Consider the following 22,826-nt stretch of genomic DNA (forward strand, 5'->3'; position numbering starts at 1 on the left):
ACTAACTGCATGGGTCAATGATTGGCTGAGTGGCAGACTTCAGAGGGTGGTGGTTAATGGTACCCTCTCTAAAACATCGGAGGTGACCAGTGGAGTGCCGCAGGGCTCGGTCCTAGGTCCACTCCTTTTCAACATATTCATAGGGGATCTGACTCAAGGGCTTCAAGGTAAAATAACACTATTCGCCGATGACGCCAAACTATGTAATATAGTAAGTGAATGCAGTTTACAGAATTATATGGCGCAGGACCTGCTTACATTGGAAAGTTGGTCCTCAACCTGGCAGCTAGGCTTCAATGCTAAGAAATGTAAGGTCATGCACCTCGGAAGCAGAAATCCATGCAGGACGTACTTCTTGAACGGAGAAACTTTAACTAGGACGTCAGCAGAACGAGATTTAGGAGTAATCATCAGTGCAGACATGAAAACTGCCAATCAAGTGGAGAAGGCTTCATCTAAGGCAAGGCAGATATTGGGTTGTATCAATAGAAGTTTCGTCAGCCGAAAGCCTGAAGTCATAATGCCGTTGTACAGGGCCATGGTGAGACCTCATCTGGAGTACTGTGTGCAATTCTGGAGGCCACATTACAGTAAAGATGTGCGCAGAATTGAATCGGTTCAACGGACGGCCACCAGGATGATCTCGGGGCTCAAGGGTCTCTCGTACGAAGAGAGACTGAACAAATTGCAGCTCTACACTCTTGAGGAACGTAGGAAGAGGGGAGACATGATCGAAACATTTAAGTACCTCACGGGACATGTCGAAGTGGAAGATGATATTTTCTTTCTCAAGGGACCCTCGGCCACAAGAGGGCACCCGCTCAAACTCAGGGGCGGAAAATTTCATGGCGACACCAGAAAGTATTTCTTCACAGAGAGAGTGGTTGATCATTGGAACAAGCTTCCAGTGCAGGTGATCGAGGCAGACAGCGTGCCAGACTTTAAGAATAAATGGGATACCCATGTGGGATCCCTACGAGGGTCAAGATAAGGAAATTGGGTCATTAGGGCATAGACAGGGGGTGGGTAAGCAGAGTGGGCAGACTTGATGGGCTGTAGCCCTTTTCTGCCGTCATCTTCTATGTTTCTATGTTCTATGTTTCTATATATCGCAATACTATGTGCCACAGCAGATTTCAGGTGTTCTGCGAGATTCCAGCAAGGAGAGGCGCCAGCACCAGCTGACTGATTACAGGATGTCTCTCTCATGACGAGAGGCACGTCCTGTAGTCAGTCAGCTGGTGCCTGCACCTCTCCTCCTCGCCAGTGCCTCTGCTCCTTCTCCTCACTTCTCCTGCAGCACACCACCACCACCAGCAGCAGTAATAGGAGGCTCAGAGCAGCGGCTAGAGGACATCCACACATGCGCAGATGCTGAAATGATGACATCACACATGCGCATGACATCATCATGTCAATGTCTGGGCATTTCCAGGTGCCCTCCAGCCGCAGCCCCGAGATTAGTGTGCTGCAGCTTAAAAAGTTTGCAACACTCTGGACTAACCCATTAGTATGACTGGAGAGAACCATAGAAAGCAAATATGATAGAAGAGGGTCAAGAAGTTATTTAAATCATATCAAAAAGAGAATGTCATGTAAAACCAGAATATTACAGAAACAAAAGGTGTCCTTCATGATGTGATAGGGCTTATATTAGGAGCATCTTTAAAAATCATGCTAGGGCTTATTTTGGGGATAGGTCTTATTTTCGGGGAAACACAGCATTAGGATTCAATTTGCCTGTTTCCAAGTTTATCTCACTGAGAGGGGAAGTTAGCTGCATGGGCTACTATCAAGTCAGTGGGCATGTTTGGCTCAGGGAAGGGAAACAGCATTTTTATTTTCAAATGTACAGTACGTATTCTACTGTATCCTACTCCCCTTTCTGCACGAATAGTAGGTTTAAAGTACACTGATGCACGCTTTGCATGTACTCATTTTTTCTTGTAAAGATTGCATAAAGTATGTGTGTTAAAAGTATCCATGTAGTTTCAAAGTCCACAGGGTATTTGAAAATTGCCGTTACATGGTGGTGCTGTTCTCCTCCGGTTTCATCTCTCTCATAGGCTGTCTCTAGCACCATAACCTGGTTGACATGGCACTCCAAATCCTGCATCTCCTGGGCCTGCACAAAGCGGATGCCCCCTGGAAGACCCCCCTGCAAGAGATCACCTTTATTGCCACCGGGCAGTTTATGCAGAGAATCAAGGGAGAAAGAGAAGTGGAAGGTGGAGAGTATCTGTTGGGTTAGAAAGAATAATTACTCCCAACATATTATGGGGGCAATATTCAAAAGTTTTTATGAGAGTAAAGACATATTTATTAATCAAATCATAGGTGTTATAATTAAAAACAAAATAAAATCAAATTTTTGCTTTTTTACTTAAACCCATTAATAAATGAAACCTGTTAAATATCGGGATCAGGATGTTTGCAGTTTCATGAGTCTTTGAATTGGAATTACAAATATCTGTCCCTCCTCCAATGTGATGGCTTTATTTTCAGTTCGTTTTATGGGGTTTCAGGCTCACAGATGTTTAGCCCTATAAAACCAGGGTTTGAGAAAATTTCACCTCATAATGTAATTAAAAGTATGCAAGACAGCACACATGCTTTTATCCATGTTACATGTCTGGAACATAGGAGAGAGTGCGATAGGAGCGGGGAAAGGAAAGGGAACACAGGGCTTCATTTTGAAATATATGATATGTGCAAAACTCATCGGTGTAAAATGCTAATGCACCAATATAACTATGTAAATAACAATTTAGGTGCTGAGCTTTAAATAGCAAAGACTATCGCCATTTACTTTTACTTAATTCATGAGCAATAATGAAAGAAATACTTCATGATTGCAAATCTGCCCTTCAAGAGAAAGCAGTATTGTAATTAGCATTCACCACTTGAAATGGTGAACTCTGCAATTCATACATATGCATAAAAATACAAACAAAGAACATATATCCTTTCAGACAGATGAGGCAAGGCAGTTTCTTACTTCAAGGCTTTTTGAATACTCTTGATAGGTCACGACAGGGCCGGCATTAGGGGGGAGCAAAGAGGGTAGCTGCCCTGGGCCCCGTGGCTCAGGCGGGCCCCCTGTGAACTGGCATGTCTTCCCCCCTTCTAACCACACTGGTGTGATGCCGTCCTTACTTTCCAGCGCTGACAAATCCATTTTTTGTTGCAGGTCTCCTCCAGCCATGGCAGCCAATCTGAACAGCTGCCTACGGCTCCCTTCCTGCCTTTTCTTTGACCTAGTCCCCCCAGGCGGAAACTGGAAGTGGCATCATTGGGGACGGACCACGGCTGAAGGAAAGCAAGGAGGGGAGCCGTAAGCAGCACTTCAGATTGTCTGCTAAGGCTGAAAGGCCCTTGCAGCAAAATTGGATTTTTCAGCGATGGAACATCAGAGTGGCGTGGTTAGGAGGAGGAAGACATACGAGTGATGAAATCCCTGTTACTAGCTGTCATTTTTTTTTTAAGTAGAAAGGGGACTGGGGGAGGGAGTTAAAAGAAGTGCCAGACTGAGTGTGGGAGTAGGTAAAGGGGAAGAGCTAATGGGACTGGAAATAGAGGAGGACAGAGAGAGAAAAGGTGGGCAGTAATCTGAAAGGAGAGAAAAGAAACAGAAGTTGGATGTAGGGTGTGGTGGAGTGAAGGGGAAAGATACTTGAAGAGAAGACTGTTGAGAAAAGAAAGGGAGAGATGGTGGACCTGGGGAGGGAGGAATAGATAGGGGAGGCTAGTTGGGAAGAGAAAGGGAGATATGGTGGACCTGGGGATGGAAAGAAGGGAGAAAAGGAGAAATGTTAGGTGTGGGGATGGAAGGGAGAGAGAGATGCAACATTTCTCTTTCCCTCCAACCCATTGTTCAGCATTAAGGGAGAAGGGAAGAACACAACAGAAAAGAGAGGGAGCAAAATGTTGGACCATGATGAAAGAGGAAGAGAGTTGAACCCATGGGAAAGGGGAAAAAAATCAATATGTTGGCGACAGGCATAGTGAGGAAAATGGAGCAAGAGAGGAGAAAAAAAATGAATAAGACACTGGAAAGAGAATTAGTAAAAGATAGACAAAAACTGGAACCAGGATGATGGAGAAACAAAATGTCCAGACACCAAGGTAGAAAAAAATGTTTTATTTTGAATGTATTAACTTAAATATGTTATTTTCGGGATATGTGCATCACAAATAGTTTTTATTGTAGTCAGTGGCATAGCCATGCAGCTGATTTGTGGGGAAAGGCTGGAGCCCAAAATGGGTAGATGGGCATCAAATTTCTCCCTGCTTGAATGCAAAATATAAATACTTGAGCTGGTGGAGATCCCCAAGCCCTGGCAACTGAAGAGCTCTTCCTCCAGTCTGGCAACCATAAGTCTCCAAACTTTGCAGCTAATGGCAGTATCCTCAAGCTGCCAATTTTTTCATGCATACATGAGAGCCAAGCGGAAAGGGGGGGGGGGGGCAGTGGCTCTGTAATGCTGCTGCCAGCTACAGAACTTTGAACATTCTGGTCACTGGACCTGAGGAAGGGAAGGATGTGGTCATCAGCTGATGAAGCTTGGGGATCTCCACCAGCTACATCAAGGGAGATGTTCATTTTGAGGAGGCCTAAGCTCAAAGTGGGAGGCCACTGATTGTGTTCAGTACAAAATGAAGTACTTGCAGAGTTAATGTTTTGGGTTTCCAGTTCAGTTTTGTTATTCATATTTCTATTTCTAATTTGTGATCCATCGTTCTGTATTTGGTGAAGGTCTGTTTGTGTTTTGTGTGTGAAGTCATTTAAAGATGGGTGGGGAAATTGGGAGACAGATAGGTAGAAGAGGGGCCCCCACTCTTTAATTTCTGCCCTGTGCCCCTTTGTGACTAAAACCGGCCCTGCCTGTAGACAGAGCTGCAAGATCATTGGACGATAACAGAATAGTAATACCCCATATTCTAAAGGCTCATCTTGCCTCAACCAGAAATTGTGCATTTTTTATTTAGTTCCAGTTTCATGGAATAGTTTGCCTGTAGAATTGAGAAAGGAAGAGTCTTTCCAAAAATTTAAAAGACATTTAAAGGCACATTTCTATCAAGTGGCCTTTATAAACTGACAGGATGTAAATTCGGAACTTCAATCTGCATTTATGTATTCTTATATTTTCATTAATTAATTTCCCCCTCTTTTATGAATGCATAACTGCTCCAACGCTCATAGGAATTAGAAATTTTAAGAGTGTTGGAGCAGTTATCGCCATTGCCGGTGCTAAAACCTGTGCTAAGCGTTAGTAAAAGAGGAAGTTAATTTTTAATTTAATTCATTTAGATTATTATATAATATTTTGTATTAGAAATGTTACTTTTTCCTTTTCTTTTCTATTTACATGGAGTTCTTTTCATAACTTTGATTGAATTATATTGTAAACCGTTTTGATCCTTTTTGGCTGTATATGCAGTATATATGGGATAATGTACCTTTCTAGGAAAGATGGAGCTTTGGTTGTTAGTATTTTGAAAGTTAATAGTGCAATTTTAAAGGAGATTCTATGGGCAATGGGCAGCCAGTGTGCATTTTTGAGGAGAGGAGTTACATGGTTGAATTTTTTCCTGGTCATTATAATTTTGATCGCAGTACTCTGAATTAATTGTAACCGTCGGATTTCTTTTAGGGCAATTCCTTTGTAGAGCGAATTACAGTAGTCCAGTTTTGAAATGACCAATGAATGTGTGAGAAACATTTGTTAGCATGAATTCAGGTGCTGGGATGTAACACAGGTATAGAAAGCTAACCAGGTAATAAGTATAGAAACCCAACAGGTCGTGCATGTGCAAGACCGGAGGGTTAGAACTACGATGGGTTACACATACCCTGGATTCTTTTTATTAATCTGGTTGTATGTAAAAGATTGTAGATATAGACTTTTTCTACACCATTGTGTCTTATTCAGATTTTGTGTGTTTGAACTGCTTTCTGTAAATTTCTTATAATATTCAATAAAAACTATTGAACTGGAGAACTACGATGGGAAGATAGGACTTCAATGAGAAACCAAGGTGGCAAGGGAGCCCCTTCTGGTGATTCAGACAGGTCGTGACCTGTTTGGGCCGCCGCGGGAGCGGACTGCCGGGCAGGATGGACCTATGGTCTGACCCGGCAGAGGCACTGCTTATGTTCTTATGTTCTTAGTTGTTTTTCATGTCTTAAAACTGAAGGAGACAGTTCTATAACGGGGTGTTTTTATATACATATGAATACATTATCCCCCAAATTATAAGGCACTTAAAAAATTGATGATATCCCTAATAAGAATCCATCTAGATTAGATGTGGGCAACCATGGTCCTCAAGGACCACTACCTAGTTGGGTCTTCATGATTTCTACAATGAATATGCATGAGATTGATTTGCAGAAGGGTGGAAGCAGTACATGCAAATCAGTCTCATGCATATTCATTGTGGAAATCTGGAAAAACTGATCTAGGTGTAAGTTTCTTGAAGGCAAATTCTCCTGCATTTGGTATTGCTTTAGCAACTTAACTTCAGTCTTTATGGGATGATTAGATACCTACGTAATTTAAACCCCCACTTTTATATTCACTGCTCCTGTGTCTCATGCTTCCATTTAGATGGGAACTTATCAATGTGGACTACTGTTAAGACTGGATATTTTACCACATGTTGTGCTATATTAGCGCAGGATTTCATTTTATGCAGTGAGACCCTGTGCTAAAATCACACAACTTATAAAATAACCTGACATAATGGTGGCCCGTGAGGTTAATGTCCCCTTAATTCAGGGGTGTCAAATGTCAGTCCTCGAGGGCCACAATCCAGTTGGGTTTTCAGGATTTCTCCAATGAATATGCATGAGATCTGTTCACATGCAGTGAAAGCAGTGAATGCAAATAGATCCCATCAATGGGCATCCATGAAATTGTGGCTGCGTCTACAAAGTGGCATCTACGTCCTTTGGATGCCTAAATACCAATTATTGCTCGTTAAGACCCTTAATTGGCTCATTAAGTACTTAGATTGGACGCCTAAAGTACACCTAACTTTAGGCGTGACTTAGGCGCCCTTTATAGAATCGGGGCCTACGTGTACAGAATATCGACAACGATGCATGCAATTGTCAATATTCCTTCTAAACACTGTTTTGTAAAAGAGAACCTACTATAAGTGGCATTGCACCCAAAGGCAACATTTGAGCACCCACAGCTGCACTAGGTCTATAGATGGTTTAGATTTAGGCACCCTAATACTGGTTTATGTTAGCATTCTATAACCACATCTGAGCACCCAGATTCTATTATAGAATAGGTTCTCACCCCATGGAATCCGGGCAAATAAAAGGAGGCATTCACCTATAGAATGAATAAATCAATCGATCATAAATGCCCATCAGTCAACTGATGTATGGTAGACATGTCTAATATATATTTTAAAATCTTTATTTTACAAGAAATGTTAAAATGATTTAGGAAAAAAACTTGAAATTGTGAAAACATCCCAAAAATCCAAATAAGAGCTCTTTTTTATTTTCTTGATGCACATTCCTAACTCTTTTGTCTTCTGCTAAAAGGAGTCAGCTGGAGACCTGTAGAGCATTAACATTTCACTTGTTCACCCATTTCTATGAAATGCACAAGCAGTGGTGACTTTCTGTCACCAATTCAAAAGGTTTTTTTTCCAATTCTGTCCTAGTGATTCTTATCAGAAAATTGTATGAGATGCATGTGTTATTTGACATTCCTCTGTGCCATGCTTGTCTACTTTCCCCCAGTATATCCATTATCCTTGTAATGACAAATGAGAGACAAGAGGAATTAATGTGCTTCTACAAGAAGTCACTTCCTTAATTAAATGTCACTCATGAAGCATTGTGGCAGAGTAGCTTAATGGTTAGTGTAGCGGGTGAGAATCTGGGGAGATGGGTTCAAATTCCTACTACAGTTCCTTCTGACCCTAGCTGAATTAGTTAGTTCTCCATTGTCCCAGTTACAAAAACATAGGGACAGAGAAAGTATATCTATATAATATGTGTAAACAACAGAAAGGCAGTAGATCAGATCCATAACCCCTTTACCCTTTTGTGTTTTCGCAAAATATTCACCCTTTCACCAGCCTTCTTCCTCCCTTCAAAAAGTGTATGCTATTGAGAAGTTAAGAGATGTCCAACCATGCTATCTTACAGAGGGTATGATAAAGGAGATATATGATAATGGTGAGGTGATATGAGTATCCCTATTTGAAATGCAATGCTATTTATAAATGAATGAAAGCAATAAAGGTCTTTTTCTGCCATTATTTAATATGTTACTATAAATGCAAAGCTGCAGTGGGCATGGTATGCTAACTGGGTTTTAGTTTTCTTAACTTTTCCAAACTATTCACAATACAGACTAAACATATCCATTTTTTCTTTAATGATCCATTTTCTGAATTGATTTCTATTACCCAGATGTGTTGTAATATTCACATAAGCCTATGTAGTAATTGAAGAGTCATAGGATAGGAGACAGTGTTCAATTGTGGATTAAGAACTGGTTATTGGACAGAAAACAGAGGGTAGGATTGAATGCCTATTTTTCTCAGTGGAGGAAGATAAATAGTGGTATGCTACAGGGATCTGTGCTGGGACCGGTGCTATTTAACTTATTTATAAATTATCTAGAAATTGGAACTACGAGTGAGGTGATTAAATTTGCAGATAATACTAAACTGTTCAAAGTTGTTAAAACATATGAAGACTGTGAAAAACTGCAGGAAAATCATAGGAAATTGGAAGACTGGGCATCCAGATGGCAGATGAAATTTAATGTGGACAAATGTAAAGTGATTCACATTGGGAAGAATAATCCAAATTATAGTTATCGGATGCTAGGGACCACTTTGGGGGTCAGCCCCCAAGAAAATGATCTGGGTGTCATAGTAACATAGTAAATGAGAAAGTCAATGAGTAAATGAGAAAGTCATCGTAGATAATACGCTGAAGCCTTCCACCCAATGTGAGGTGGCAGCCAAGAAGGCAAACAGGATGCTAGGAATTATTTAGAAAGGGATGGTTAACAAGACTAAGAATGTTATAATGCCTCTGTATCGCTCAATAGTGCAACCTCAGCTTGAGTATTGTGTTTAGTTCTGGTGTCCTTATCTCTAAAAAGATATAACGGTACTAGAAAAAGTTCAAAGAAGAGCAACCAAGATGTGGGGTTTTTTTTCCTATGGGCTAAGCCCATGGTCATGAAGAAGCCTCTTTTGTATTTGTTTCCTTTATGGCCCAGTGCTAATATTGGCATTAGCACACAGCCATTTTAAAATATTAACATGATCATTTATTTTGAGGTTGATTGATTTTCTTTGCTCTTTTGGTCTACATTTGGGGGGAGGAGAGATCTTTGGCCTGGTGATTATTCTATTATGCGGCATCTAAGTCTTGAGGAGGGCTAAGAGGGTGTGGAAAGGTCTTTTGTTTGTATATGTTGCATGCATGTGGTATTTCAGTTACGACTTGTTTTCCTGTTTTTGTAAGAGAGGTCTCCAGATTTTTGGGGAATTCCACTTCTAATAATAATAATAATAATAATAACTTTATTATTTTATACCGCCACAATCTTGCGACTTCTAGGCGGTTTACAATCAAGAGAGCTGGACATTCAGCGAGTTACAATATGCAGATAGTCAGAGGAAAATACAGAGTGCAGAAACTTTAAGAATGCAAAAATATGGATATACAGTTTGCTGAGCGAGAATATAAGATATACAGTTTGCTAAGAAATTTCCGAGAGGACCTGTTAGGAAAAGGTCACGCATTTCTAAAAATTCAGCGAAAATTACAATATGATAATAGTAACAGTTTATATATATCGCAGTACCGTGAAGTTCTAAGCGGACTTAATTCCAATTCTAAGATTTGCCAGACTTTTGATTTCCGTTTTTCTACTGGGGGGTAGGGGGAATTGCTTTCTCTCCAAATGGCAAAAATCGATATTCTAGCAGCAAAACTCAATGGAACATCCATCTTTAAATGACTTCACACACAAAACACAAACAGACCTTCAACAAATACAGAACGATGGATCACAAATTAGAAATAGAAATATGAATAACAAAACTGAACTGGGAATGGAAGTTTATTGTTTAAGAATAAAACAATAGAAACATAGAAACAATACGAAGGCCCTGCCAGTCTTGACTGGTAGGATCATAACATTAGCTGAGCCAGGCACTGAAGGAAAGAGAGGAGTATTGGGAACTTTTATTGGGGGGGGAGATGAAAGGGGAAGTGGGAAGATTATTCAGAGAAAATGAATAAAAGGATATTGATTTGTTGGGGTAAGAAAATGAGAAAGTTGAGTGGGTATGGTGATTTGTCCAGATAGAAGAAAGTTGATTGGCTGTGCATGTGGGATGATTTTGACATCATAGCTAGTTGCTGGGGTTTTTAGAGAGCAGGTGGATGAGATGGAGTTGGTCTGGGAATGGTGTTTCTCTCCAGCCCGCCCTTGGAATCTTTGTGTTATTGCAAATGGAGGTGGAAGGAGATAGGGGTTGTTGGTGGGAACTGGGGATTGGGGGTGGTCACAGCAGGATGTTGGGGGTTGTGCCAAAAATGTGGGGGGACATATTGTTTGATGTGCCTAGAGTCTGAGCTAATGTACATGTTAAAGGGAGAAAATGGATTGCTCATGTGCGTCACTGCCATGAGTTGTGGGGTAGGGGTGAGCTGATGATACCATGGGTCATGCTATGGTTTGAAGTGACAAGGATTTGCCAAATAGCTCATGGGGGGGAGGCGCGAGGGAGGGTTGTACAGCTGTATTGGGACAAGTGAGGTGATTAAATTTGCAGACGATACGAAGTTGTTCAGAGTAGTGAAGACGCAGGGGGTTTGCGAAGATCTGCAACGTGACATAATCAGGCTCGAGGAATGGGCATCGACATGGCAGATGAGGTTCAACGTGGATAAGTGTAAAGTTATGCATGTTGGTAACAAAAATCTCATGCACGAATACAGGATGTCTGGGTCGGTACTTGGAGAGACACCCCAGGAAAGAGACTTGGGAGTTCTGATCGACAAGTCAATGAAGCTGTCCACACAATGTGCGGCGGCAGCAAAAAGGGCAAACAGAATGCTAGGAATGATAAATAAGGGGATCACAAACAGATCGGATAAGGTTATCATGCCGCTGTACCGGGCCATGGTGCGCCGTCACCTGGAGTACTGCGTCCAGCACTGGTTGCCGTACATGAAGAAGGACACGGTACTACTCAAAAGGGTCCAGAGAAGAGCGACTAAGATGGTTAAGGGGCTGGAGGAGTTGCCGTACAGCGAAAAATTAGAGAAACTCGGCCTCTTCTCCCTCGAACAGAAGAGATTGAGAGGGGACACGATAGAAACATTCAACGTACTGAAGGGAATAGACTTGGTGGAAAAGGACAGGTTGTTCACTCTCTCCAAGGTAGAGAGAACGAGAGGGCACTCTCTAAAATTGAAAGGGGATAGATTCCGTACCAACGTAAGGAAGTTCTTCTTCACCCAGAGAGTGGCAGAAAACCGGAACGCACTTCCAGAATCTGTCATAGGGGAAAACAGCCTCCAGGGATTCAAGACCAAGTTCGACAAGTTCCTGTTGAACGGGAATGTAAGCAGGTAGGGCTAGTCTCAGGGCGCTGGTCTTTGACCAGAGGGCCGCCGCGTGAGCGGACTGCTGGGCACGATGGACCACTGGTCTGATCCAGCAGCGGAAATTCTTATGTTCTTAGATCTGAATTATGACCATGTTAGAGTTGGGCTTAAGAATAAAGCTGCAGCCAAACATTTATTTCACTAAATAAACACTGTATTTGCTTTTTTTGGGGTGGAAGAGGTATGAGTGATATGTGATGGTAATGGTATGCGAATGCTAATGTTATTTAATATTAAAACTGTATCGGTCCTCACCAATAAGGGTACATTACCACAACTGCCTAAGATTTGATTCTGTCTTAAACTAATTATATAAAACTATAACATAGCCCTTTGATATGAGTATATTATCTCAACTTGATTGTAAAACAAGAAATCTATGTCATCAGTATTATTATGCTCCATTAGTTTAACTAATTGCTAGACTCATTTAAATGGGTATTATATTGTAACACATTGCAGCAACAATCTGTAGCAGGGGAATTCTTTGTAAGCAAGCTAAAATAGTTGTAAAATTGGAACATTTCAATAAAAATACAGTACTGTCTTCTTTTTAAGAGGCAGTAAGGGTGCCTATGTTAACCCTGCAGTCATCACCAGTTAGGTGGTTTCAGCTTTCATAGCCACTCTACTCATTCTCTGCCCTTGACAGATCTCCTAAAAAAAAAAAAATGCGCTTAATACATTAAAATGCCAAAAATAATACAGGATAACTTTAGCACAGTGCCTCTTAAACTGTGCCACAGCACAGTGGTGTGCCCCAAAGAGATTCCAGAATTTTACTTTATTTTTAAAATTCCCTTCATAAGTATACACTAAAATAGATGATAGGTACGTTGCGTACGCAAGAGTCTGTCAATGTTATGAGTGTCTGTCTGCATAAGGATACAACAGCTAAGACAAGCATCATTCTTTGACGTGATTGGTTCTTGAAAACTAATGGCAGAGAATTTTATTTTTATTTCTTATGCAGTAGTTATCCTTACTTAAGCAAGGCTTTGCTACAATTTGGATCTTATCTTTTTCAAACTTGGATTTTCAGCTCTGACAGACATTAAATCGAGAACGACTGCAGATGGCGGATAATGAAATGCGTGTTTCCTCATTGACTATCGAGCTACATTCTGAGTTAATTTGCACTCAAGAACAAGCACATCTATCGCATTGATTAGCAATTCTATTCTATTTACTTTAGTTTCACCTTTGTTGCAATTACCCATACATAGCTTAAAGAACTTTAAATTTTTTGTTAGTTTTGCAATTTTATAATTTCAATTATAATGTGCCGTGAAAAACATTTGCTCCGTTTAGTTTGCCGGAGGTTTAAAAAGTTTGAGAGACACTGCTTTAGCGTGTTCTGTGCTAGGCAATTTTTTTTGTGTTGGTGCACCCTAATATAAGAGCCCCTTAGGTTGAAGTATTGTTACTGAAGTGTTCTAGTAAGAAAGTCATCTACCCATAGATTAATTACTCTGGACATTGGTACGACAAGCGAGGTGATAAAATTTGCGGACGTTACGAAGTTATTCAGAGTAGTGAAGACGCAGGGGATTGCGAAGATCTACAACGTGACATAATCAGGCTCTGGACATTGACATGGCAGATGAGGTTCAATTTGGACAAGTGTAAAGTGATGCATGTCTGTAGCAAAAATCTCATGCACGAATACAGGATGTCCGGGGCGGTACTTGGAGAGACCTCCCAGGAAAGGGACTTGGGAGTTCTGATTGACAAGTCAATGAAGCCGTCTGCGCAATGTGTGGCGGCGGCGAAAAGGGCGAACAGAATGCTAGGAAGATAAAGAAGGGGATCACGAACAGATAGGAAAAGGTTATCATGCCGCTGTACCGGGCCATGGTGCGCCCTCACCTGGAGTACTGCATCCAACACTGGTTGCCCTACATGAAGAAGGACACGATACTACTCGAAAGAGTCCAGATAATAATAATAATAATTTTATTTTTATATACCGCCAAAGCCATGATAGTTCGAGGCGGTTTACAACAAGAGGCGCTGGACAATCAGCGAAGTAGTTACAATTCAAAGTCATCGAAGTAGTTACAATACAGAGTTGAAGAAGTTACAATGCAAAGTCATCGGAAATAAGGTACAGGTTGGGAGGAGAGATACACTAGGTTCATAGGTTACAATTGGTTAAACAAATTCGTTTTTATTGATTTTCTAAAATTGAGGTATGATGAGGACTGGTTGATGATGTTAGCCAGCCAGTCGTTCCATTTACCTGCCTGGGAGGCAAGAGTTCTGTCCAGGAATCTTTTGTAGCGGCAGTCCTTTAACGATGGAAAGGAGAACAAATGAATTCTGCATGTGTCCAGATTAAATTGAGAAATCAGATACATAGTGGCCAGGCCAAAAATTGATTTATAGCAAAGGCAAAAAAATTTAAACAAAACTCGTGTTTCCAAGGGCAGCCAGTGAAGTTTTTGATAGTAGGGGCTGATGTGTTCCCATTTTCTCAACCCAAAAATCAGTCGAACAGCTGATTTTTGAATGATTCAGAGTCTTGGTAGGTTTTTTTTTGAAGGTACCCAAATAAATGATGTTGCAGTAGTGAAGTGTGCTTAGAATGGAAGATTGAACCAATAAGCGGAATGATACTGCGTCGAAATATTTTCTGATGGTTCTGAGTTTCCATAAGATTGAGAAGCATTTCCTAACCAAAATGTCCGTGTGTACATTTAGGGTAAGGTGTCCGTCCAGGGTCACTCCCAGAATTTTTATGGGGGATGACTATAGTGATGTCGTCTGCTTAGATGTAGAATTTGACTTTTAAGCTTTGCAGTAAGTTCCCCAGTGAGATGAGGTACATGTTAAACAATGTTGTGGAAAGAGGGGAGCCCTGCGGCACTCTGCAAGAGTTTACCCAGCTACTGGATTGTTTATTATCACTGTAGACTTGATATGAGCAACTAAGATGGTTAAGGGGTTGGAAGAGCTGCCGTACAGCGAAAGAATAGAGAAATTGGGCCTTTTCTCCCTCGAACAGAGGAGATTGAGAGGGGACATGATCGAAACATTCAAGGTACTGAAGGGGATAGACTTAGTAGATAAGGACAGGTTGTTCACCCTCTCCAAGGTAGGGAGAACGAGAGGGCACACTCTAAAGTTGAAAGGGGATAGATTGCGTACGAACATAAGGAAGTTCTTCTTCACCCAGAGAGTGGTGGAAAACTGGAACGCTCTTCCGGAGTCTGTTATAGGGGAAAACACCCTCCAGGGATTCAAGACCAAGTAGACAAGTTCCTGCTGAACAAGAATGTGCGCAGGTAGGGGCTGGTCTCAGTTAGGGTGCTGGTCTTTGACCAGAGGGCCGCCGCGTGATGGACCACTGGTTTGACCCAGCAGCGACAATTCTTATGTTCTTCTTATGTTTTTACTCGCATTTTGCCATATAACAATAACAAATGTATAGAGTGTGTGGCGCAGTGGTTAAACGCTACAGCCTTATCACCCTGAGGTTGTGGGTTCAAATCCTTCGCTGCTCCTTGTGACCCTGGGCAAGTCATTTAATCCCCTCATTGCCCCAAGTACACTAGATAGAGTTTGAGCCCGCCGGGACAGACAGGGAAATACGATAAAGTAGCCGAATGTAAACCACTTAGGATATAAGTGGCAAATAAATAATAAATAAATAAATATGTTCACTGTTTTACAGAGGGTGCTTGATATTAACATTTAGGCAAGTCTCAAGGTCTCATATTGAGGTGTTAAATAATCTTGAACAAAATATTCCTGTCATTTTGAAAAATTAATTGCAAAGGCTACTGATCCATAACTAATGCCAGCATTAGCTGCAATCTCTTGTGGAATTTGAAAATTGGTTTTCAGTCATAGATTGCAGCGCATGAAAAAAATAAGTCGATTGCTTGTTCTTCTCAAACCTTTCAGAGGAAATGAGGATAACTCTGTATCCAGGTAGTAAAACGGAGATTTTTGAAATAAGTTTAGACTTGCCAAAGAAGCTTTTGCATTTGGTAGGATCCACCTTAAGAGTCAACACCTAAGAAAAAGATGTGAATGTCATTGTAGACACTATGTTGAAATCTGCTCAGTGTGTGACTGCAGTAAAGAGAGCAAACAGGTTGCTAGGAATTATTAGGAAAGGGATAGTAAATAAGACTGAAAATATTATAATATTATAATGCCTCTATTGCTCCATGATTTAACCTCACCTTGAGTATTGCACACAGTTTTGGTCAATGTATCTCAAAAAAATATTGCAGAATTAGAAAAAGTTCAAAGAAGAGTGACCAAAATGTTATAGGGCAGGGGTGTCCAACCTTTTGGCTTCCCTGGGCCGCAATGGCTGAAAAATTTTTTTCTGGGGCCGCACAAACGCGCAAATGCTGCAGCAAGACAGAGAGGGAGCCGGCAAGATGGTAAACACCCGGGGGCAGCAGAGGAAAACACTACATCGCCCTCGACCGGGGCCACACAAAATACTTCACGGTGCCACAGTTGGACACCCCTGATATGCCTTTTGTGTGAATAATTTCTGCACTACAGAAACACAATGCTGGAGTTCTTCTACTAAATCTTAGCAGGGCAAATAATGAGCTTGAATGAACTGCCTGTGAAACCAAAATCTATTGATTTTAATAGGCTAAAGAAACTAGGTCAGCTAAGCATTATAAAAATGATACAAGCCCTCTCCCCTGATGTGCTCTATTTCCACAGAATATGCTTTTCTGGGATGGCCCCTCGGCATTACATTTTAAACCCAATCACTTGCACAGTTCTTGCTGAAAAGTGATTGATTGCCTGCATGGTTCACTGTCAAGAGGAAACTGATTGCAAATTGCACACACATTCTGGAAACTTAAGACAGGGCACTTTCCTCCCCTTCTAGATCCATTTGTTCAGTTGCGGCATAGAGGCCGTTCTGCTGCAATTTGCTGCCACCTAGGGTTCAATTCATCCAAAATCTTTGCGACCTCTGAAGAGCAAATGCAAAGAAAATAAAACCTGAGCTGTCTTAAAAGAAATATTTGGAGAAAGAAAAGGGAGATATTTATCACAATCTGCTAAAAATATATTCAGCGGTCACATATGAGGGGCAATCAATAATTTATCTACCTGAGTATGAACAAAAGTAGCAAGCGTGTTGAAACAAGTCTCAAGGTTACTCATGCACAGTTATGGCTCAGTGTGAGTGTAACATTCCAAGAGACAGGATGTCAGGAGAGTCCTTGTGTGAATCAAATAAGAAACTGCTAGATCTGGAGCACCGTTCAGTGATACAATTTCTCACAAAAGAAGGGAAAAAGCCAGAGGAGATCCATGAACACATGACTGCAGTTTAACGTGCGTCTGCTACTTCGTGTCCATTGAAGATAACCCTCACACTGGATGGCCTGTGGATGCAATTTCCACAGAGATGTTTGGAAAATAATCCATAAATAATTCCACAGTTGAAAATAATTCATAAAAAGTTGGGCATGTCCAAGGTTAGTGCAAGAGGGGTTCCAAGAATGCTGATGCCATGTCAGAAGGCTACGAGGCTCCAGTGCTGTCTTGTGAACTTTCAGATGCTCCATGAAGACCAAGTGAATGTTTTTCATCATTTGGTGACAGGAGATGAGACTTGGGTCTTTCACAAAAAGGAGTCAATGCAGTGGAAGCACAAGTTATCCCCCACCCCAAAAAAGTCCAAGACAAAAAAATCTGCAGGCACAGTCATGGCAACTGTCTTCTGGGATGATGAAGGACTTTTGCCAAGTGCTGACTATCTTCAGTTCAGTGCTAACCAGTCATTTTCAGTGGCACTAAACCAGCTAAGTGCCATGAAAAATTAGTGGATAACCACGAATCAGTGATTTAACCGGTCAATGGTCATTTTTGGCTGGTTAAATTGCTGTGAACATTAACTCATAAGTATTTATTTTGTGTGTGTGTATGTGTGTGTGTTTTACTAATTATCAGGCTAGGGTTACCAGATTTTCCTTCTGGAAAATCTGGAACCCCTAGACCCGCCCAGTCCCACCCATTTACCACTTAAACATTCGGTGCTCAAAGAATCAAAGTTTGGAGACAGGGAAGATGGACTGGGGGAGACAACAGAGCACAGAAAGCTGGGTCTACTCTGAGATGCCTGATGGGAGGTGGGTGGAGAGGAGAGGAGAAGCTGGATTGAAGGCTAAGAGGCCAGAGAATCAAGGAGAGATGGAAAAGAGTGAGTGGAGCAGAAGAATGTGTGTAAGGAGAAGAGAAACAAGGTTGTGTGTGTGAGGGCAGAAAGGAAGAATATACAATAGGCAAGATATTCAGAGTTAAGGAGGATAGGGAGCAGGGTGGTGGTGGGATAAAATTTAATGCCCACCCACTTTTGGCTCAGACCCACCCAAAATTGGATGTCTATCTATGCCACTGGTAGTTGCTTCTAAAATGACCTCCAAACTGTTGCAGTGTCCATAAAGAGCCATGGGAGTTGTACACCGCCTTTTTGTAGTTTTACACTCAGAGTGGTTTACATACAGGTACTTCAAGTATTTTCCCTACTGACCCAGTGGGCTCACAATCTGTCCAATGCACCTGGGGCAGTGAAGGATTAAGTGACTTACCAATGGTCACAAGGAACAGGGCGGGATTTGAACCCACAATCTCACTGTAATATTTATGTGCTCTCCATCACTCTAGAAGAAGTGCAAAAAATCAAAGTTAACACATAAAATGGACACTACAGAGCTTGTGTAGTCAGTAACAGGTACAGGGGGATTCAGGTCTGTTTCTGGATTTCACCATTGCATCACGTTATTTTTATCTACCAAAGCACCCACCGTCCCTCACACAGCAATTTCATTTGGAAAAAATAAAACAAGTAGATGGTACGGTAATCAGATTTCTTGTACTTTAATTTTTAAAACTGCATAAGCAGACAATAAAATTGTGTGCTCTAACACCATTTAGAACGTCCAAAATGTAAAACGTACATACAACCTTGTTTCTTTAATAATACTGCAAATGTTTCAGAAGGGCAGTCTTCAACTACATATCAAAAGATCATCACACTGACATAATTTTTTTTTTCACATTTTCTTTCTCTATAAGGTAAACAAATGCTACTGTAGTAGGAAATAAAAAAAAATATCTTAAAAAATCAGTACAGCATTAAGTCAGGTATTAAAATTTGCACATGTACAAGCACAGTGGTTATACTGTATAATGCTTTAGACCATGCCATAACAAATGTACGTATATATAACGCTACCTAGGAAATAGCAGCAGCAATGGAGAATTATGCGTGTTCACATGCTGTACCTATTCAATGCCTCACATTAACGATGGCATTTCGAGACAAAGGAATATGCATAAAGGACCTGATACTATAAAGGGTGCCTTGAAATTAGGCAATTGTGAATCATCCACTAGGCGCTGATTATATTAGGCGCACTTCCATTTATACCAGGGTTTTCTTGGCCTAAATGAGTGTAACTAAGTCAAACCACACCCAACATTCACCCCTAACCGTGCCTATTTTCTGGTAGATGCCTTGGCGTAGATGCCTACCGAGATATGCGCCTACCAGCTAATTAATTTTTAATGGTGCTTTTCAATTATCAGTGGTGAGTGATTAAGTCAAATTAAACAATTAAGTTAGGTGCCTAGACTAGCTAGGTGCCACAATCCAGGTGCCTAATTTCAGATGCCGTTTATAAAATCTGGGCCAAAGTGCTTTCTATAATGGGTCATTTCATTTCAAGTGGTCCAGAACTCCCAACTTGACCATCTCTGAAATTGCTTGGGACCTCTAATGAAGATAATTCAAAGTTTCAAGGCATGGTCTCAACTTGATCCAGAGTTAGGGCCCCCCTTATTTGGGCTACGTTTTTGTATCTGTGGAAAATGTTGAGTGGGGTCCCTCCTTGAAAATGTACCACTTGACATGGAATTACCCAAATGTAAATCAGGGACCTACACCAGATCTGCAATTTGTCACAATCACAGATTGCCCTTAGAGAGGTTTTCTTCCCCCACTTGGGCTATATTTAGCTACAGAAGGTGATAATATGTTCAAGCTTTATGCTAAATATGTAAAAATTCAATAGTAATGCAGAATTGTATAATTAAAATTATTGGTTACTGAAACCTGAATACATAATGGGTCAGATTCAGTAAATGGTGCCCAGCGATAGGCACCGGGAAGATCCACATTAAACTAGTGTTCTATAATGCAGAACATCCTGTGTAGAATACTGGCTTAGTGCAGATTTTGCGCTTAACTTTGATGCCTGCCAAAGCCTGATATAAATTTAAGCACTCAATTTATGTTAGTTGGGCATGCAATTTATAGTATTCTATAACATCATGCCTAACTTCTGAGAATGCCCCCTGATCTGCCCATGCTCCTCCCTTAGCAATGCCCCTTTTGAGTTGCATGCTATAAAAATAACTCCAAATTGTTGTCAATTAACCTCAGTTACTGATTGTTGATGCCTCATTAACTAATTAATAAGCACAGGCATCTGCTCTTGACGGCCATATTTGCAAGTCCAGGTTTGGGCAACCTAAATAGAATCCAGGCGTATATGTTTGCAGAGAACTGGGACTCACAGAAACAGTCTGTTTCTAATTTAACAAGAATATATTATGGCATCTATTTTTGGCAACTATTCATAAGTTTCAAGTTTAATAATAATTTGATGTATTGCCTATCGTAATTCTAAGCGATTGTACAAAATATAATAAAATCAGGGGGAATTGCAAGTCAACAAAAAGCACAGTTACTTACTGTAACAGTTGTTATCCAGGGAGAGCAAGCAAATATTCTCAACAGGTGGGTGACGTCACTGATAGAGCCCCACAGCAGACAGCCTCGCAAGTAGACTTGCTTGAAGATCTTTGTAAGAGCTTACGAGTGCTGCACCGCGCATGCACGAGTGCCTTCCCGCCCGAGTCAGGGCGCGCGTCTCCTGTGAGGTACCTCAGTTCAGATAGCTAGCTAAGAAGCCAACCAGGGGAGGTGAGTGGGTTGTGAGAATATCTGCCTGCTATCCCTGGATAACAACTGTTACAGTAAGTAACTGTGCTTTATCCCAGGACAAGCAGGCAGCATATTCTCAACAGGTGGGTGACCTCCAAGCTAAGCAGAATGGGATGGAGGGAGAGTTGGCAATTTAAGAAAAGAGATTATGTAAAACAGACTGGCCAAAATGGCCATCCCTTCTGGAGAAAGTATCCAGACAATAATGAGAGGTGAATGTATGAACCGAGGACCAAGTGGCAGCCTTGCAGATTTCCTCAATAGGAGTTGATCTGAGGAAAGCTACAGACGCCGCCATTGCTTAACTCTGTGACCCGTGACTCGACCCTGCAGAGGGAGACCAGCATGAGCGTAGCAGAAAGAGATGCAAGTAGCCATCCAGTTGGATATGGTACGCTTTGAGACAGGATGCCCCAACTTATTTGGATCGAAGGAGATGAAAAGTTGTGGGTTGAGTGCATTGCAAATAGAAAGCCAAGGCACATTTACAGTCCAAAGTATAGAGCGCCACTTCTCCAGGGTGAGAATGAGGCTTTGGAAAAAATACTGGAAAAACAATAGATTGATTAATGTGAAATTCTGAGACAACTTTAGGCAAGAATTTTGGACGAGTACGGAGTACCACTTTGTCATGGTGGAAAACTGTGAAAGGTGGATCCGCAACTAAGGCTTGTAACTCACTGACTCTTCGAACAGACGTGAGGGCAATCAAAAACACCACTTTCCAAGTAAGATACTTGAGATAAGCCTTATCAATTGGTTCAAATGTAGGCTTCATCAATTGAGCCAGGACTACATTGAGATCCCAGACCACTGGAGGCGGTTTGAGCGGTGGGTTAACATTGAAAAGTCCTTTCATGAAGCGGGAAAAAACAGGGTGTGCAGACAGAGATTTCCCATCAAGAGGCTGATGGAAAGCAGCAATCGCACTGAGATGGACTCGGATAGATGTAGACTGAAGGCCAGACTGTGATAAGTTAAGTAAATAATCCAAAACAGAAGACAAGAAGTTAGACATTGGCTCCATTTGGCGAGTAGTACACCAAGCAGAAAAACTAGTCCATTTCTGACCGTAACACTGCCTAGTGGATGGCTTTCTGGAAGCCATCAAAATGTCCTGTACAGATTGAGAAAACAGTTGAGTCAGTTAGGTGGAGAGGTACCAAGCTGTTAAGTGTAGAGATTGCAGGTTGGGATGAAGTAAGGACCCTTGACTCTGAGTAAGCAGAGGGGGAAAAACTGGTAGAAGCAGAGGCTCCCTGGTGCTGAGTTGAAGTAGAAGGGAGAACCAGGGTTGTCTGGGCCACCAAGGAGCTATCAGAATCATGGTGGCAGGTTGCAACTTGAGCTTGACAAGAGTCTTGAGAATCAGAGGGAATGGAGGGAAGGCATAGAGAAACTGACACGTCCAGTCCAGGAAGAAAGCATCTACCTCGAGGCACTGGGGAGAGTATATCCTGGAGCAGAACTGAGGCAGCTTGTTGTTGAGGGGAGACGCAAAGAGGTCTATCTGAGGGGTACCTCATTGAGCAATCACCTGATGTAGAGGCAAGGAATTGAGGGTCCATTCATGAGGTTGTAGAAGATGACTCATTGTCCGCCAGACAGTTGTGCTGACCTTGAAAGATGTGATGAATTGCCCAATCCCACAGCTTCAGAGCTTGACAAAGGGATTGAAATCCCGTGCCTCCGTTTGTTGACATAGTACATGACGACTTGGTTGTCCATCCGGACAAGGACTTTTTGTCGAGAAGAAGGTGTTGAAAAGTTTTGAGAACATTGAAAATCGCTCTGAGTTCCAACAGATTGATGTAACAGAGACGGTCTACAGGAGACCAATGGCCTTATGTACGGAGACTGTCTAGATGGGCTCCCCATGCATAGGTTGACAAGTCTGTTGTGAGAACCTTCTGATGAGGGAGAGTATGGAAAAGCAAACCTCTGGAAAGATTGGAAGAGAGCATCCACCAGTGGAGAGACTGTCTCAACAAAGGAGTTACTCTAATGTGTTGAGAAAGGGGATCAGTAGCCTGTTGCCACTGAGATGCCAGGGTCCACTGAGGTATGCAAAGGTGAAGTCTGGCAAAAGGAGTCACGTGACCTGTAGAGGCCATGTGACTGAATAGAATCATCATTTGTCTTGCTGAAATT

General features: G+C 41.6%; 1 protein-coding gene across 1 annotated transcript in view; it reads right to left on the bottom strand.

Moving 5' to 3' along the window:
* Window positions 1-2,518: 2,518 nt before the first annotated feature.
* Window positions 2,519-22,826, bottom strand: part of SLC6A11 (solute carrier family 6 member 11) — a 287,446-nt gene continuing 267,138 nt past the window's right edge. Inside the window, exons 16-17 of the mRNA XM_033926541.1 lie at window positions 18,256-18,327; window positions 2,519-2,543 (exon numbers count right to left, since the gene is read on the bottom strand). Coding sequence (XP_033782432.1) covers window positions 18,262-18,327 — 66 coding nt within the window. The 3' untranslated portion in view covers window positions 2,519-2,543; window positions 18,256-18,261. The remainder of the gene's footprint in view (window positions 2,544-18,255; window positions 18,328-22,826) is intronic.

Source organism: Geotrypetes seraphini, chromosome 17, assembly GCF_902459505.1.
Source record: "Geotrypetes seraphini chromosome 17, aGeoSer1.1, whole genome shotgun sequence".
NCBI lineage: Eukaryota > Metazoa > Chordata > Amphibia > Gymnophiona > Dermophiidae > Geotrypetes > Geotrypetes seraphini.